The sequence below is a fragment of the Pungitius pungitius genome, chromosome 2 (genome assembly GCF_949316345.1).
Source record: "Pungitius pungitius chromosome 2, fPunPun2.1, whole genome shotgun sequence".
NCBI classification, from domain to species: domain Eukaryota; kingdom Metazoa; phylum Chordata; class Actinopteri; order Perciformes; family Gasterosteidae; genus Pungitius; species Pungitius pungitius.
Window position 1 is genome coordinate 602583 of NC_084901.1, and position 17418 is coordinate 620000.

Here is a 17418-nt window from a genome sequence, read left to right on the forward strand (position 1 = left end):
TTTCACAGCTTGTAACTATGTATTTTAATATATTATTGGATGTGAGGTTTACTTCCACAGCTGCTGTATCTGATGTAATATTACGATCAATACTGATAATGTTCATTGTGTGTTTATAATAGTGTACATTTATGATCATGATGAAAACATCATGATCATCATTCCGCTACAGGGCGCAGTTTAATCAACTAGGAATTAGAAAATATAAATATATTTTAAGTGTTGAGAGAAAATAAACGTACATACATTACTATGTCTCCCTCCCTCATTAATTTTAGTTTATTTAACATCAGTCTTTATTTTGACCGTATACCAATTCTTTTTGTGTCCAATGTGGACGTATGATAATATTTTAATGTAATTACGATACGAGTCGTATAAGCGGTTTTTATTATTGTCTCCACATTAGCCTGCAGGGAGTCATGATGTGATTATAATCATAATTCTATTCTAGAAGCCGGGAGGAGGATCCGTCTCTTTGAGGGACTTGGGCGGCTCTTAAAAGAGCCTTTGGGTCCTCGGGGAGCGGAGCGCTACTTGCTCTTGGCGGGCTTCTCGGTCTTCTTGGGCAGCAGCACCGCCTGGATGTTGGGCAGCACGCCGCCCTGCGCGATGGTCACGCCGCCCAGCAGCTTGTTGAGCTCCTCGTCGTTGCGCACCGCCAGCTGCAGGTGACGCGGGATGATGCGGGTCTTCTTGTTGTCGCGAGCTGCGTTTCCGGCCAGCTCGAGGATCTCAGCGGTCAGGTACTCGAGCACCGCCGCCAGGTACACCGGGGCCCCGGCGCCGACGCGCTGGGCGTAGTTACCCTTCCTCAGGTGTCTGTGGACGCGGCCCACGGGGAACTGGAGGCCGGCGCGGGACGAGCGGGTCTTGGCCTTGGCTCTCGCTTTGCCGGCTCCGGTCTTTCCTCTTCCAGACATGGTGGATTAGTAGATAGTGTTTGTCAGATGTGTGACGTCAGGGGACGGTTCAACCCTGAATATATTGCCACGGTCTGCTCGCTGGTTGGTTAGCGGGAGCGTCAGTGGAATCGTCCAATCAGAAACGAATATGTAAGCTGCAGTTGCGATGAGATGGCTTCCGCTTGCAGTTTACGGTGTTTACAAAATAAGATTTTAGACATCACGTTTAAATTTAAATAATCTTCAAAAACAGCATATATATGAAAATTCAAATTCATTTATATCAGCAGAATATTTAAAAGTAAATTATTAAATTAAATTATTCCTTACTTATTTTTAAGTAATACTATTTAAATCTCTTCCTGGAGTAATGCTATTTTAACATAACTTGTATTCATTTTATATTTTTACTCAAATCTCTTATATTTGTATAGTTTAACTTTTTTTAAATAACTTTCTTAAGGACTGACAATTTGACAAGCCTTTATGCATAAACATGTTTATGTACTTTTGAGAGAGCAGAGTTTTCAAACTTAAACTTTTAACCACTTTAAAGGGATATTTTCAACATTTAAGTTTAAACATTTAAACCTATCTTTAAAAACAGTAACTGTAAATACAAAACATTTCATTTCAAGGTTAAATGTGACATAAATAAAAACTGAATTGAATTAAAATGTGATACCATTTAACAAGTTACAAAAATGTTCTGTAGGAAAATTAAACCTATAAATATTTACAACCTCTAATAACATACAATAGTTCTTAACATATTTGTATGTATTAAACATTGAAAGGATGAGTCACAGTAGTATATAAATATAAATGAACATAATTAAGAAATGCTCAAGCAAAGAACATAAACTGTACTTGATAAAAAGTAAAATCCACAGTTACTTTCCATCATATTCATCATATAAAATAGAATAGAATATATTGCTATGGGTTAATATATAAGGCAATGGGTTAGTTTAAATAGAGGATTAAAGTAGAGAGAGAGAGTCAGTCAGGGGGCCCGGGCTCTGTTGGAGAAATAATCTGTTGGTGTGGATGGAGGTCTTAGTCCTGATGGACCTCAGCCTCCTGCCGGATGGAAGGGGGAGTTCATGTCCAGGGTCTCTGCAGAGCGCATGACACGCTGCAGCCTGCCCTTGTCCTTGGCTGTGGCTGCAGCGTACCACACGGTGATGGAGGAGCAGGCAGGTTGAGTTTCTTCAGCTGCCTCAGGAAGAACATCCTCTGCTGAGCCTTCTTGGTGATGGAGCTGATGTTCAGCTCCCACTTGAGGTCCTGGTGATGATGGAGCCCAGGAAACGGAAGGAGTCCACAGTGGTGACGGGGGAGTCACACAGGGTGAGGGGGGGGGGGAGGTGGGGGTGCATACTTCCTGAAGTCCACAACCATCACCACTGTCTTCAGGGCGTTGAGCTCCAGGTTGTTCTGGCTGCAGCACGTCACCGGTGGTCAGACTCCCACCTGCAGGTGGACTCGTCCCCACCAGAGATCAGTCCAATGAGGGGGGTGTCATCAGCAAACTTCAGGAGCTTGAAATGATAAGATTATCATCACCATAATTATATAAAGATAATAGAATGAACAGTAACATCTGTCATAAAGTACATTACCCTTTGAAGAGCGAGCCATGATTTGTTTCACTTCAATTGTTTTGTTCACGTTGATCTTTAAACTTTTATTTTAAAAATTTTGAATTTCATACATTTATTTCATAATTAATCTTTTTCTTTTCACATTTGAAGTTTTCATTAATTTCTTAAATGATTGATTTATTTTCTTTCATTTTAAATAGAAGTAGAGTAGATTAAAGTACAGTGGAGTAAAGTACAAATGAGTATCGTAGATTAGAGGCGAGTAAAGTAGAGTAGAGTAGAGTAGAGTAGAGTAAAGTAGCGTAGAGTAAAGTAGAGTAGAGTAGAGTAAAGTAGAGTAAAGTAGCGTAGAGGCAAGTAGAGTAGAGTAGAGTAAAGTAGCGTAACGTAGAGTAAAGTAGAGTAGAGTAGAGTAAAGTAAAGTAGCGTAGAGTAAAGTAGAGTAGAGTAGAGAAGAGTAGAGTAGAGAAGAGAGATGGAGCCTCACAGGCGGCAGGCATCCCAGCATCCTCGCTGATTGGCAAAGAGATGACGGCCATCTTGGATTGTAGCGGAGAAGAAAGATTGATGCGGTAAGCTCCTTGTTTTATTCTTTTAATGTATTTTCTCTCCTATAAGCTGCCGAGGCGTCTGCGGGTGAAGCGTTGCGGGTGTGGGAGGTGATGCGGGAACCAGCCCGCGGAGACAAGCGGGGGAGAAGAGTTAGAAGCCCGGCAGGCTGCTTCCGTTGCTTTTTGTTGTTGTTTGGGGGGAACTAGCTAAACGACGGAGGCACCGCAGGCCCAAACCCCAACAGTTCACACCTCCCCGGCCGCCTCTCTGCCGGGGGATCCGTCTGCTTCACCGCCTTCACACCGACGTCCACGGTTCGCCAGATACCGTTAATGCGGCTTACCCCCGTCTCCGTAGCGGCGTCCCTATGGGGGTGTTAGCCGACTAGCTAGCTTGGTAGTACGCGTTAGCTCCCAGGCTAGCGTCTCCTATGCATTCCCATAGACTTAGCTGTTAGCTGACGTACGCTATTCGGCTAGCTCGTAGCTCCTGACACATTTTACAGCCTCCAAGGTAATGCCGCCTCAGAGCTGTAGCGCACACGGGACTCACACACAACTCTTATCTTAACTAGTCATGCTTTGAAGCTAACCAGTAGTGTTAGTTAATTAAATGGTGGGATCATTCGGAGACACAAGCGCAGCTAGTGTTGGCATTCATGTTTAGCATTAGCCCTTTTCTTTGCGACACTGCTGCACATCTAACGTTGCTTTCAAACAGTGAACACTCCGAACACTCTGAGCGTGGTCGGAAGCACAAACTGGAGACGAACTTATAACCTTCTAAAACACCGCTTCCATGCAACAACAGACACGTTGTATATGATGCCCCAGGTATGTAAGTGATGAATGAACGATAGTCGTTGTTCACTGGGCTCGATGCTACACCGTGGGCTAAAGCTATCAGGGGTTGTAGCTGTGTGGCTAACACACTGTAGTAAACAAAAGCAATGCTGACAGGTCACTGTTTATAGTGTGCTTGTATCTTCACATCTCAGGTGAACTGATGAGGTTGAAGTGAGTGAGCTTCGTGTGAAGATCAAAGCAGTGTCTTGGACCCTGGTGCTTTAATGATTAGTCTGAAGAGACTTAGTTTAAATCTACAGGACATGAGTTCACATGGAGACACTACTTTTTTGTTTTTGTTATCATCGAAGACAAATGTTTGTTTGTTCGTATATGTCACATGTTGCTGCCCAAACCTATGTTGTACATTTACAACTTTACTTTTTTGAAAGAGCAATTAAGGTTTCAGTGACCACAGCAGATGAAGCCTCCTTGCACACAAAATATCAATCAGATATTCAGATTGTCTGATCGTTTTGCTCTCCCTGCAGCCGGCCAATGTGGAGCAATATAATATATATTAATATATCGTAATTATATCAAATTATTCTCATATGGCTGCTTTGAACACCTAAAATAAGTATGGAAGTAAAAATACAGACAGACTGTATTGAATGTGTGTAAAGATATTTGACGGATTACTTTCACTTTTATTTTGCTGATAGTTTTCATCACTGAATCCTGAATGATTATCATGCTGCTTTACACATCCTAAGTAGAGTAGATGATGGACTGAAGTATGGTTCCAAACAATTTAATGTCGAGTAGACAGTGATGGAGCCTCTGAGGTGAAACGTGACAGGAAGTAGCTGACCCTCAGTGTGACCGTTTCCTGTGTGTGGTTACCTAGGTGACACGCGGTATGTTTGGTGCTAACCGGAAGAAGTTTATGGAGGGAGGGATAGAGAGCGACTACACGGACGACTCCAGCCTCTACTACACCCAGCAGTCCATGTTCCCCCCACACCGCCCTGACAAAGACGTGAGTCCTCCAGCACGCTCTTCTTCTGTGGTTTAAGGCTTGATGTGAGGGGTCAGTGTGACTCAAACACTCCTTTTATGTGAATTATGTGGATTTATTTTCATGTTTCTTTATCATTTTCTTCCTTATTTGTTAAATTCCTGTCACATTTTAATCACTTTAATCAGATGTTCTTCCTCTGGATTTTAAACGAGTTTCACAATTTTGTTTGACTTTGAAAGGTTTTGTTTTAGTTCTTTAAAGTAGCCTCTCATCCGCCATGGAGGAGCTCGTCCAGATGTTCCCTCCTGCGTGCAGATGTGTTCCTGTAACGTGTTTTTATTTAGTATACCCAGCTGGTGGTTGATGTCGTGAGGAGACTTAACGCATGTGTGTGTGCTTCCTCTCTCCAGATGTTGGCCTCTTCCTCTTCTTCCTCGACGGGTCAGCTCTCCCAGCTGGGAGCCAGTTTATACGGCCCACAGAGTGAGTTCAGTGAGGATCAATAAGCCCATCGATGGCTATCGGTACAGGTCCATGTGGATCTGAGAGGGAACCAGCAGTATCTCTCTCATATTATCCCCCCCCCTGCTTGTAGGTGCTTTGGGGTTTCCCATGCGAGGTATGAACAGCAGCGCCGCGCCTCAGTTAAGTCGAAGTGGTTTGAACCAATCAGCCAACCAGCTGCCGAGTCACGCCAGTGCAGCCAACACGGGCACCATGCACACGCCCCCCTCCCCGAGCAGGCAGGAGACGCACCTTCAAACGCCTAGAAGATCATGAACTTCATTCACGTTGAATCAGTGTTGCTTATGAACTTGTGTCTGTTTCTCTGCACAGGGGGATTCTGCCCATGAACACCCGCAGCGTGCTGAACCACAGCCAGCAGGTGGGGGGGCCCACGGGGCAGTCGGGCGGGATGGGGGGCGTGGGGGTGGAGCGGGGGGGCGGAGGAGGGAGGAGCGGCATGGGGAGCCCCAGCCGGTCGTCGCCCAGCATCATCGGGATGCCCAAGCAGCAGCAGGCGCGGCAGCCCTTCACCATCAACAGGTAAGACCTGGAGCCGGGGGGGCTTCCAGATGAACTTTGACCTTCTAAACGTGTGTTGATGACAACGTGCTGCTGCTCTGCTCCCGTCCCAGCATGTCGGGCTTCGGTGTGAACCGGAATCCAGGCTACAACATGAACAACTCTTTATCCAACAACATCTTCAACGGCACAGGTACCGTGGGGGGGGGGCATGAGCATCTACACATTTCATCACTACCACGTTATCTTAACACAAGGGTTTTTGTCGTCCAGACGGCAGTGAGAACGTGACGGGGTTGGACTTGTCGGACTTCCCGGCGCTGGCGGACCGGAGTCGACGGGACGGAGGATCGAACCCGACGCCGCTGCTCAACCCGCTGGCCGGCCGGGCCCCGTACGGTAAGACAGACCAGAATCATCTTATCGAGTGGCTTCCATTTTCTATTCATCACATGATGTTCATTGGAAAAAAATCGAATTTTCATTCATGAATAAATTAGTAAACACCTAATATTATTGTATGATTAATAAAAATGCACCTTTTTATACAACTTTAACCACTTTATTCATCTCTCTTCTATATGTTCTTTTACTTTAATAAAGCAAAATGATTATTCTTAACCCATTGCTGGAATAACCTCGAGTTCTTTATTATTTTAATATAATTTATAGCCCAAGCGATGAATCAGTTAATACTATGATTAAACCATAAAGATGAATCCTGGTCCATTTCTTAGCTCTGCTCCTTTACACACACCTGGTTAACCGTGCCCCCCCCCTCCATCTCTCCCCTCTCCAGTTGGCATGGTAACCAAGCCGTCCAGTGAGCAGTCGCAGGACTTCTCCATCCACAACGAAGACTTCCCCGCCCTCCCGGGGCCCAACTACCAATCAAAAGACCCCAGCAGCGCCAGCGAGGACAGCAAAACGGTGAGAGACGTTTGGACTTTTTCACTCTCACATTCTTCTCGTCGTTTTTTTCGTTGTCTGATGTTGTCGTGAATGAAGATGCTGACCTGCTGTTTTTTGTTCTTCATCACGGTGTCCTTTTCCTCACTTATGCAGCGCTCTCACGTCCTGACTCGTCCCATTTTTTCGGAATGTTTTTTCCCTCCGTTTTTGTCCAATCAGAATCTAAACTCGTCGGGAAAGCCCGCCTCCAACTCTGACGGTCCAAAGTTCCCCGGCGACAAGAGCTCGGCGCCTAGCAACAACAACCAGCAGAAGAAAGGGATCCAGGTGCTTCCCGACGGTGAGTAGCCCCCCCCCCCCCCCCGGTGACATGCCGGGGTCAGCAGCCTGGGCCCCCCCCCCTCACAGGCCGCTGTTTTTCCAGGGCGCGTGACCAACATCCCTATCGGCATGGTAACGGACCAGTTCGGGATGATCGGCCTGCTGACGTTCATCCGGGCGGCGGAGACGGACCCCGGCATGGTGCACCTGGCGCTGGGCTCCGACCTCACCACGCTGGGCCTCAACCTCAACTCCCCCGAGTACGACACGCACACACACACGCGTGTTTAAATATGATTCTTCTCTTGTTGTCATCTTTAGATGTTCTGCTTTCTGTCCCTCAGGAACCTCTACCCGAAGTTTGCGTCTCCGTGGGCGTCGGCTCCGTGTCGACCGCAGGACATCGGTGAGCTTCCTTCGCCGCGCGCTCTTATTCTGAAGTAACGGCTGCACTTGGTTCACGCGATGTTCTCCTTTCTGTGTCTGCAGACTTCCACGTGCCCTCGGAGTATTTAACCAACATCCACATCAGAGACAAGGTGAGCTGCCCCCATCTTTCCTACTGGTTCCCTCACAGAGGGGGCGGGTCTTCAGTGAGACGTGTTTTCTGCTCGTGTGTCACAGCTAGCAGCCATCAAGTTGTCTCGGTATGGTGAAGACCTGCTCTTCTACCTCTACTACATGAACGGAGGAGACCTACTACAACTCCTGGCTGCAGTAGAACTGTGAGAACAGCTCTTCCTTTAAATGAGACCTTTGGTGTCGTTTCTGTTTCTAATGATCTTGAAGGTTCTTTGACTGAAGGTACCAGCAGATGCCGATCCGCTGGTGGTCCTCTGGTGATGCGTTCAGGGACTCTGACGATAATGTGGTTTCCTCCGGTTTGTCCAGGTTCAACCGGGACTGGCGGTACCACAAGGAGGAGCGGGTCTGGATCACGCGGGCCCCGGGGATGGAGCCCACGCTGAAGACCAACGCCTACGAGAGGGGCACCTACTACTTCTTCGACTGCCTCAACTGGAGGAAAGTGGCCAAGGTGAAGCTCCTGAAGCAGATTGTTGCTCCTGTGATTCATTCTGAACGTTAAACCTGTTAAAGGAAACGGGTCCTAAATCATCAGAATGTATCTGCAATGTTAAAAACAGATTTAAATGTGTTCACGTTTTGGTCCTTTTGTAGTAAAAGTTTAAATTAATTCATCACGGCGGTTGTTAAAATAAACGTCCGTGTTCACGTTTTAGTAAAAAAAAAACCTATTTGGGTTCAAATAATTATAAATAATGAAAGTGGCCTCAAACGGCGTTCTTTGTGCGAAACGTGTTTGTGTTCCAATAGTTGTATGTATGTCATAATACTTGTGTTCTTACGTCATTACAACATTTAGTATATATTCAACTATTTCTATATGTGTGTATTTATGTTTATTATTTAAATATCTACTGGTATTTCTATGTAGATAGAACCTTTATTGAATCATTTTATATATTTGGATCTAGTTTTTCCTCTTGCATAATTTAATATTCATGACATAGTGTGTGATTTAGAGGTGTGACTTCCTGTTTGCAGGAGTTCCATCTGGAGTACGAGAAGCTAGAAGAGCGACCTCACGTTCCCTCCACGTTCAACTACAATCCCGCCCAGCAGGCCTTCTGATTGGCTCTACCTCCTCCTGCCTGCCTGCCATTGGCCCTCCTGGCTCCGCCCCCCTCTCACACGTCACAAAGCAAATCTGACCAATGAGGATGTCCCGATCCCCCAAAAACCGATCCTGAATAGACTTCATGCTTTTAAACCTTTTTCTGATTTATTTTGTTTGTTTTTATCCTTCACCTCACTTTCTGTTTAGTTTTTACCCCCCCCCCTCCCCCCCCCTGAGCCCAGTCAGTGGAGCACAGACTTAACCTTCAGCACACAGCAACACGAGCACTGTAAATAACTGTCCATCTGACCAGTGATTCCATCTCGTCTTAAACATTTGGGACTATTTGTGTCCTCTGAAGCTTTTAAGAACCAGATTTTAAACCTCACTCAGAATTCAGTCACCTGTCGGTGGATCTTTATTTGTTTCTGTGTCACTCTGATCTTTGGCAGGAAAATATTTATCTTTGTTTTTACCAGGTTGTTTTTCCAGCAGCATTACAAATCAACAACAACAACACAGCAGAGAGTCAGGAGAGAAAATGCAATGTACATTGTAGCACTATTTCGTAATAAAAGAAGAGAAAATACCTTTTTTTCAGGGGGGGGTCTTTATAATACAGCAGCATGATTTTAAAGTCAAGCAGTTTGAAACAAACTCAGAATCTCATCTCTGAGATTAATGTGTTCATCTCCAAGTTTTTATTCACTTTAATAAGGTGATGAAAATGAGAACTTTTAGGATCCCTCAGCGAATGAATCAGACATTTTACTATTTGAAGACAATATATTGATAAATAATAACTTTTATTAGGGGCCCAAATTATAACAATTGCATCTTTTCGATTTTTGAAATTGAATATTTAAAGAAATATACTCCTCAAATGTGTTGTTCAAAATAAAACAACATAACATGAGCATGAATTATGAGGGAAATTAGAAATACACATTTTCCAAAATGAATTCAAATGGAGATCACACTTTTAATTTTATATTTTCATCCATGTTTTTATTCCACCATTTAGTGATTCCTCCCCTTCCAGAGGAGCTCCCTGTTTCCTTTCACCTTTTCATATTGTTTTATAAGTTATTCTGCTTTTATTTTTAAAGTTGTTTATTTTCCGCCCGGCAACAGTTCAAACCAATCAGACGCCTCTCAGGATCATCCAACCACAACAAAAAGTAAACTTCATTTTCCTTTTAAGATGTTCAGTTCGATGTCACTCAGGCGTAATCCGGCTACCAAGCTACGGCTAGCTAACATTAGCTTAGCTTAGCATGGAGACGACTTTTACACTTCAGTTTTTATACAGATTGAATAAATTAGATGAACAGTGAAGCGTCTTCAGAGGACAAAGGCTTGTGTCCCCTTTGGACAGAGCCAGGCTAGCTGTTCCCCCTGTTTCCAGTCTTTATGCTAAGCTAAGCTAGCCCGCTGCTGGCGTTAGCTTCACATCCAGCGTAGAGGGAGTTGCATCGATCTGATCATTCGACTCGAGGAAGCAAAGTGTGTTTCCTAAAATGTGAGTGTTTATGAAAACATATTTTTCTGCTTTCACCAAACCTCCGTTTTTACAAAAGCGATCCGTCCACACCAGATTATACGAGCTTATTTCTTCATTCACACACAATTGATCATCTGTTATAGTAAAAGGATATTACCAGATTTTAAATTTCATAACAGCAAAATACAACGAGCTACACGTGAACTCATGAAAATGTTTACTTCGTTTTGTTGCAAATGATGTAAATGACGAAAATGTTGTGTGATCGAGAGACCAAAATGAAAAGGAGAATATAAAAACTATTTAAAAGTATAAGTAGACGGATCCTAAAATCAACACCAGCCACCAAGAAAAATCCCTTTTCTTAAGATTAGATATCAGATTATTTGTTATTTTTAAATTCTCTCCAGCAGGCCCCAATGTGCAGGTGTGTTCATGTGTACACACAGATATTCATATGAATACAACTGTGTTTACATACAGGCGCAAAGGCAGTGTTTTTAAGAAAAAAGGTAAAAATAAACAAAACATGGTTCTGAAACGAGGACGCCGTCCATCAGCTGGTCGCCAGTAAACGATGCAATACCAACAACAACAACAACAACTACAGCGGCGAACACGTGACCTGCGGCCACATCGCCGCCGGAAGCTCGTTCACATTGCAGCAGCAAAAAGCCAAGGACACGCCCCCAGGCCCCATGTGACACGCATGGGGCGATCTGATTGGAGGATTTGAGGACTGAGGCACTTGGCCGTTTGGCTGTTTTATTAAATATGGCAGCTAGTGTTTTAATAGGAAAAAGAATAAAATGAATATTCTGGTAATGAAACTGAAGCAGGACTCATGTGTTTCATTTCAATTATTTAACCGGTTAATGTGTGAAATGAAGTTTATTTTATTCTTTTCATCTTCGTTAGCGCTAAAAAGATTTGAGTGAAACCTAAAAGCATCACAAACGTCGGGTTTCACTGTTGATTTTAGTTTTCTTTTCTACTATTAGAATACATGCTTTTTAATTATTAATGATCGCACTTCATTTTTCTTAAAAATAAATGTTTGTGTTTCAACCCTAACCCGCAGAAATATAATTCATAAATATTTATTTAAACTTTCTTTTGGTGCTTCCGTTGTTTGGCCACACGATGGCGCCACATCTCCAAAGAAAATCCTCGACCTTTAAAGTCATTGATAATGATGATCACTTCCTGCAGAAGAAGAAAGTTCAGTGTCTCTGCATTTATTTCATGATAAACTTCCTCTGAGAATTGTTCTTTGCCGTCGTGTTTTTTCAATGAAATGAAATAAAGTTTTTGTTTGCTGCTTCACTCACTTGAGGATTTGCTGTTTTTCACATAAATAAATCAGATATCTTTTGTTTGTTTTAAACCCGGATGGAGCTTACATTTTACTACATTTTATGAACTAAACCAGGAAAATAATGGTCAGATAAATGAATTAGTTGTGTTCATTTTGTGTCATATTGTGTTGTGCAGGAAGCTCCTGGTAATTATTGTTGTGTATTTAATGTCTAACAGAAGGTGATGTAACAAACAAACTGATCCAAAAGAAACGTGTGAGAGAAACATGAAGGGGGGGGCGAAGGTGTGAAGTGAGTTATCTCATCTTCATCTTTTAATAAGAATAATACATTTTATCTATGACACACTCTTCAGCAGATCTTACAGTTAAAATAAAAAACTAAATAATACAACTTCAATAACTCACACAATAAGTAACACAATAACTAATATCTGCAGTGAATTATGAAAGAAGAGTCAAATCCTTCTTTTGTCCATCCTTTTGTGCGTTTCCATGACACTTTGTAGTTTTTATAATCAACCTTCTCTGCTCCCATAGACGTCTATGAGGAAATGACTCTACTTCTGTGTAGTGACCAGCAGGGGGCGACTCCTCTGCTCCCATAGACGTCTATGAGGAAATGACTCTACTTCAGTGTAGTGACCAGCAGGGGGCGACTCCTCTGCTCCCATAGACGTCTATGAGGAAATGACTCTACTTCAGTGTAGTGACCAGCAGGGGGCGACTCCTCTGCTCCCATAGACGTCTATGAGGAAATGACTCTACTTCTGTGTAGTGACCAGCAGGGGGCGACTCCTCTGCTCCCATAGACGTCTATGAGGAAATGACTCTACTTCAGTGTAGTGACCAGCAGGGGGCGACTCCTCTGCTCCCATAGACGTCTATGAGGAAATGACTCTACTTCAGTGTAGTGACCAGCAGGGGGCGACTCCTCTGCTCCCATAGACGTCTATGAGGAAATTACTCTACTTCTGTGTAGTGACAAGCAGGGGGCGACTCCTATGCTCCCATAGACGTCTATGAGGAAATGACTCTACTTCTGTGTAGTGACCAGAAGGGGGCGACTCCTCTGCTCCCATAGACGTCTATGAGGAAATAACTCTACCTCTGTGTAGTGACCAGCAGGGGGCGACTCATCTGCTCCCATAGACGTCTATGAGGAAATGACTCTACTTCTGTGTAGTGACCAGCAGGGGGCGACTCCTCTGCTCCCATAGACGTCTATGAGGAAATGACTCTACTTCTGTGTAGTAACCAGCAGGGGGCGACTCCTCTGCTCCCATAGACGTCTATGAGGAAATGACTCTACTTCTGTGTAGTAACCAGCAGGGGGCGACTCCTATGCTCCCATAGACGTCTATGAGGAAATGACTCTTCTTCTCTCTTGATTTATTCCCTCAGTAAACATTGTAAACATGTTGTTATCAGGCTGCTCTTGTAAATCGCTTAAACCTCTCCAACTGATTCAGAATGCTGCAGCACGTGTATTAACAAGAACTAAGAAATGGGATCATATAACTCCTGTATTAACTTCTCTGCACTGGCTTCCTGTTAAATCAAGAATAGAATTTAAGGTACTTCTCCTCACCTACAAGGCACTTGCTGGTGAGGCACCGTCTTATCTTAAAGAGCTTGTTACACCGTATTGTCCTACAAGGCATCTGGCTCCGTAGATGCTGGGCTACTTGTGGTTCCTAGAGTTTTAAAAAGTAGGATGGGGGCCAGAGCCTTCAGTTATTAAGCTCCTCTTTTGTGGAACCAGCTTCCACTTTCAGTCCGGGGGGCAGACTCGGTCAGTTCATTTAAGATAAAGCTTAAAACGTTCCTCTTTGATATTGCTTATAGTTAGGGCTGGCTCAGGTTAGCCTGGACCAGCCCTTAGTTAAGCTGCTCTAGGCTTAGACTGCCGGGGGACTTCTTAGGACACACCGAGCCCCTCTCTCACTCTCACTCTCTCCTCCCACAATCATCCATGTTTTATTAATGTACATCACTAATTAAGCTTCTTTCCGGAGTTCTTTGTGCTTTCTCGCCTAGCAGGTCTCCGTGGATCATAGTTCCGTTTGGACCCCGGTTCTGACTCCTGGCTCATGGCTCTGCTGACACCTGCTGCTGCCATCATCATTACTTTAAATATGATTCATATTACTGTCATCATAAACCAACATCTTTCTGCTCTCCCTCCCCACAGAAGCCTCTGTGGATGGTGGTTCTATCTGATGGTGGTTGTCCCTGCAGTGGTCCTGCCGTACACTTGTTCTGCTACTTGCAATTACTTGTATCATTTCTGTTAGAGGAGTTGAATGTATTGTACATCTTTTACATTGTTGATTCTGTACACATGACATCCATTGCAGTCTGTCCATCCCGGGAGAGGGATCCTCCTCTGACGTTCTCTCTAAGGTTTCTTCCCTTTTTTCCCCATTGAAGGGTTTTTTCATATTTTGGGGAGTTTTTCCTGTGCCGATGTGAGGGTTTGGGGACAGAGGATGTTGCATGTGTACAGACTGTAAAGCCCTCTGAGGCAAATTTGTAATTTGCGATTTTGGGCTATACAAAATAAAATGAATTGAATTGAATTGAATTGAATGGTCTCAGTCTCTAGTTTCAAGTCTTCTTCAATGCAGCATGATGTTCATTTAGTGAATGATGGTCCATTTAGAGTCAAACAGACCATGAAGCTTTGGGGGCGGGGCTTAACACTGAAGATGGCGGACTCGAGGCTGTAAACTTCCGTCTTGTCAACAAAACATCCAGACATGGACTGAAATGTGTTAACCTCCATCTATCTGATGACGAGTAGCTAAGAGGCTTATCTCCTCACAGGACAACACACATCTGGATTGCATCACCAGGGGGAGGGGGGCTAATGGTATTTATGTAACTTCAAATAATAATAAACCCACAAGGGAAAACCGATACTGTTTGTACAGATGTATGAATGATGGACGTCAACGGAAGCTTTTTTTATGTCAAGAGAACAGATTATTATTTTTAAAGTTAAATATCTATAATTCCAGCTTCTTAAATGTGAATGTTTTGTGTTTTTCTTTACTTGTCTTTGACAGTAAACTGAATAATACGTAACTAAGTACTTCACCTAAGTAGTATTTTGAAGAACTTGTCTTTATACAACAGTGAATTAAAGTGGTAGATTTTCTATACTAGTACCGGAATAATTTAAAAGACTTACAGGAGGGGGAGGAGGAGGAGGGAGAGGGAGGAGGAGGAGGGAGGAGGGAGAGTAGGAGGGAGAGGGAGGAGGAGGAGGGAGAGGAGGGAGAGGAGGGAGGAGGGAGGAGGGAGGAGGGGGAGGAGAGGGAGGAGGAGAGGGAGGAGGGAGCAGGATAAATGAAGCTGGAGGAAGGTGAAGCGAATTTAGAAGCAGGAAGCATCGAGTGTTTCTCTCTTTGTCAGCAAGCAGCCACGCAGCGTCGTCTCCTCTTCCTCCTCCATCGTCTCCTCCTCCTCCTCCATCATCTCCTCCTCGACCACGTCCTCCTCCTTTCCCATGCTGCCGCAGGTCTCCGCGGAGCGGCCATGGCAAAGATCCGGGTGTCGTACGAGTACTCCGAGGCCGAGGACAAGAGCATCCGGCTGGGCTTGTTCCTGATCTTCTGCGGGGTTCTGAGCCTCTTCATCCTGGGCTTCTGCTGGTTGAGCCCAACGCTGCAAAGTCTGCAGAGCAAACCAGCCAACTGCACGGTGAGCCCTGCTTCTACTAGTGGTACTAGGCTGCTTCTACTAGTGGTAAGAACCAGCTATAGAAAGCCTCCTGGTTTCAGGTGTTTCACTGGTTTCAGTAGTTTCACTGGTTTTAGGTGTTTCACTGGTTTTAGTGGGCTCAGGTGTTTCAGTGGGGTTAGGTGGTTTAGTGGTTTCACTGGTTTCAGGTGTTTTAGTGGTTTAAAGTGATTCACTTGTTTTAGTGGTTTCAGTGGCTTCACTGGTTTAAAGTGTTTCACTTGTTTCAGGTGTTTCAGTGGTTTCAGTGGTTTCATGTGTTTCAGTGGTTTCAGGTGTTTTAGTGGTTGCAGGTGTTTCAGTGGTTTCATGTGTTTCAGTGGTTTCAGGTGTTTCAGTGGTTTCAGTGGTTTCAGGTGTTTCAGTGGTTTCATGTGTTTCAGTGGTTTCAGGTGTTTCAGTGGTTTCAGTGGTTTCATGTGTTTCAGTGGTTGCAGGTGTTTCAGTGGTTTCAGTTGGCTCATGTGTTTCAGGTGTTTCAGTGGTTTCACGTGTTTCAGTGGTTTCGGGTGTTTCAGTGGTTGCAGGTGTTTCAGTGGTTTCAGTCGGCTTATGTGTTTCAGTGGTTTCAGTTGTTTCACTGGTTTCATTGGTTTCAGCTGTTTCAGTGGTTTCAGTTATTTCACTGGTTTCATTGGTTTCAGCTGTTTCAGTGGTTTCAGCTGTTTCAGTGGTTGCAGGTGTTTCAGTGGTTTTAGTGATTTCAGTCGGCTCATGTGTTTCAGTGGTTTCATGTGTTTCAGTGGCTTTCCTCCTGCTGCACACTTTCCCTCTGGAGGATTTGAACTGTTCTCCCAGCAGCTGGATCCCTGCTGTCTGGTGATTTACGAGCCGTTAGCTCATGGCGGCGTCCTGGAATCGTTTCCATTACCCGGAGTGGAGCCGCGTGTTCTTCTGTCTGGTTAAATCAAACTCACGAGAGTCCACTCGGTTCAACATGAATCACACAGACATCTGTGAACGTCTGTGACCTCGTGAGGATGAAAAACCACGTTGATCAGATCTGCTCAGACTGATTTGTGTCTTTATGTGTTTCATATATTCTGCCTACGGTCCTTTAATGAGCGCGGAGAAGAAGTGCAGCCTTCCCTCTTTACTTTAATCCAAATCACTCTCATCCACGATGCTGAATGCTGAGCTGGTGGGAGGAAGCAGAGGAGCCGACAGGAAGCCCACGCTGGGCAACATGCAAACTCCCAGCGTAAACTGCACCACGCATCAAAATATATCTCCTTAAAGCTGCTCAATGCAGAATTCAAGGCCCATTTTATTGCCTCATTATGGCTCTCAACATGGAGAACTAATCATGCCAACTGTGCTAACAGCGCTAACAGCGCTAACAGCGCCGGCTCTGTTCCACCATTGTGCTGCTACTCATGAACAGTCACGAGGTGCCCGTTAGCTTGATTTGATGGCTAGCTAACTCGGCTACATTCGCCCTACAGATGTATTTTTTAAAGTGACAAACATCGTGTGTCATTTGAGACGGTATCTTGGTTGCCATTGACTACCGCACATTTTAGTTTATTTCAAAACTAATTTCAGACAAAAGTGAACTTAGATCTAGATTTTTTTGTTTTTGTTCTGACCGATGAACTAACAAAGCTAACAAAGCTAGCAGTAGCTCCGCAAGATGAGGTTTATATCATGTTTGTATGTTTTAAATGTACTAATTTAAAAGAACACTTCTAACGTGCTGCGTAAATGATAGCATTCGCTAAAGCTAGCACCGGAATCATAAACTGATCCCTGAAGAACGCAGACATTCAGAACATGTATTGTTTTTTAAAATTATATTTGCTACAAATATTGAATTGTTTTGTTACTTGTTTTTGCTGTTATTGGATCCATAGGAACAATCCTCAATGAAGACGACCTTTTAAGGGCAATGACGATCCATTTACAATGTGTTGTGTAGCGGTCACAGTGAGGTTCTCTTTAGCTCCGCCCTCTGATGGTGCAGGTGGTGTCGGTGCTGCGTCCGGAGGAGATGTTTGAGTGCGTGTTCACGTGCGGCGCCGACTGTAAGGGGACGTCTCTCTACCCGTGCCTGCAGATCTTCGTCAACAACTCGGAGT

The 17418-nt window shown here is 44.3% G+C and overlaps 3 protein-coding genes across 5 annotated transcripts in view; 2 read left to right on the forward strand and 1 right to left on the reverse strand.

The window, feature by feature from the left end:
* Nucleotides 1-373: 373 nt before the first annotated feature.
* LOC119211609 (histone H2A-like) lies at nt 374-971 on the reverse strand. Its single transcript, XM_037462643.2, has one exon. It carries the CDS (start codon nt 921-923, stop codon nt 534-536), a length of 390 nt encoding a protein of 129 aa, XP_037318540.2. The 5' UTR covers nt 924-971; the 3' UTR covers nt 374-533.
* A 1980-nt stretch (nt 972-2951) lies between these two features.
* LOC119211120 (CCR4-NOT transcription complex subunit 2-like) lies at nt 2952-11110 on the forward strand. 3 transcript variants are annotated; one of them, XM_037461778.2, is made up of 15 exons: nt 2952-3084; nt 4760-4891; nt 5284-5356; nt 5469-5616; nt 5711-5920; nt 6013-6092; nt 6173-6298; nt 6699-6829; nt 6965-7151; nt 7236-7392; nt 7477-7538; nt 7622-7671; nt 7757-7857; nt 8024-8168; nt 8699-11110. In XM_037461778.2, the coding sequence occupies exons 2-15, from the start codon at nt 4772-4774 to the stop codon at nt 8783-8785; spliced, it is 1677 nt and encodes a 558-aa protein (XP_037317675.2). In that variant the 5' UTR covers nt 2952-3084; nt 4760-4771; the 3' UTR covers nt 8786-11110. The 3 variants fall into 3 exon arrangements, with proteins under 3 accessions (XP_037317675.2, XP_037317674.2, XP_037317676.2); XM_037461777.2 differs by lacking the exon at nt 2952-3084 and adding an exon at nt 3108-3897; XM_037461779.2 differs by lacking the exon at nt 2952-3084 and adding an exon at nt 3109-3897 and having other exon boundaries at nt 7031-7151.
* A 3808-nt stretch (nt 11111-14918) lies between these two features.
* Nucleotides 14919-17418, forward strand: part of LOC119211225 (calcium-activated potassium channel subunit beta-4-like) — an 8784-nt gene continuing 6284 nt past the window's right edge. The window contains exons 1-2 of the mRNA XM_037461958.2: nt 14919-15301; nt 17304-17418. The exon at nt 17304-17418 is cut by the window's right edge and continues 56 nt beyond it. Of these exons, the coding sequence (XP_037317855.1) occupies nt 14948-15301; nt 17304-17418 (469 nt within the window). The 5' untranslated portion in view covers nt 14919-14947. The remainder of the gene's footprint in view (nt 15302-17303) is intronic.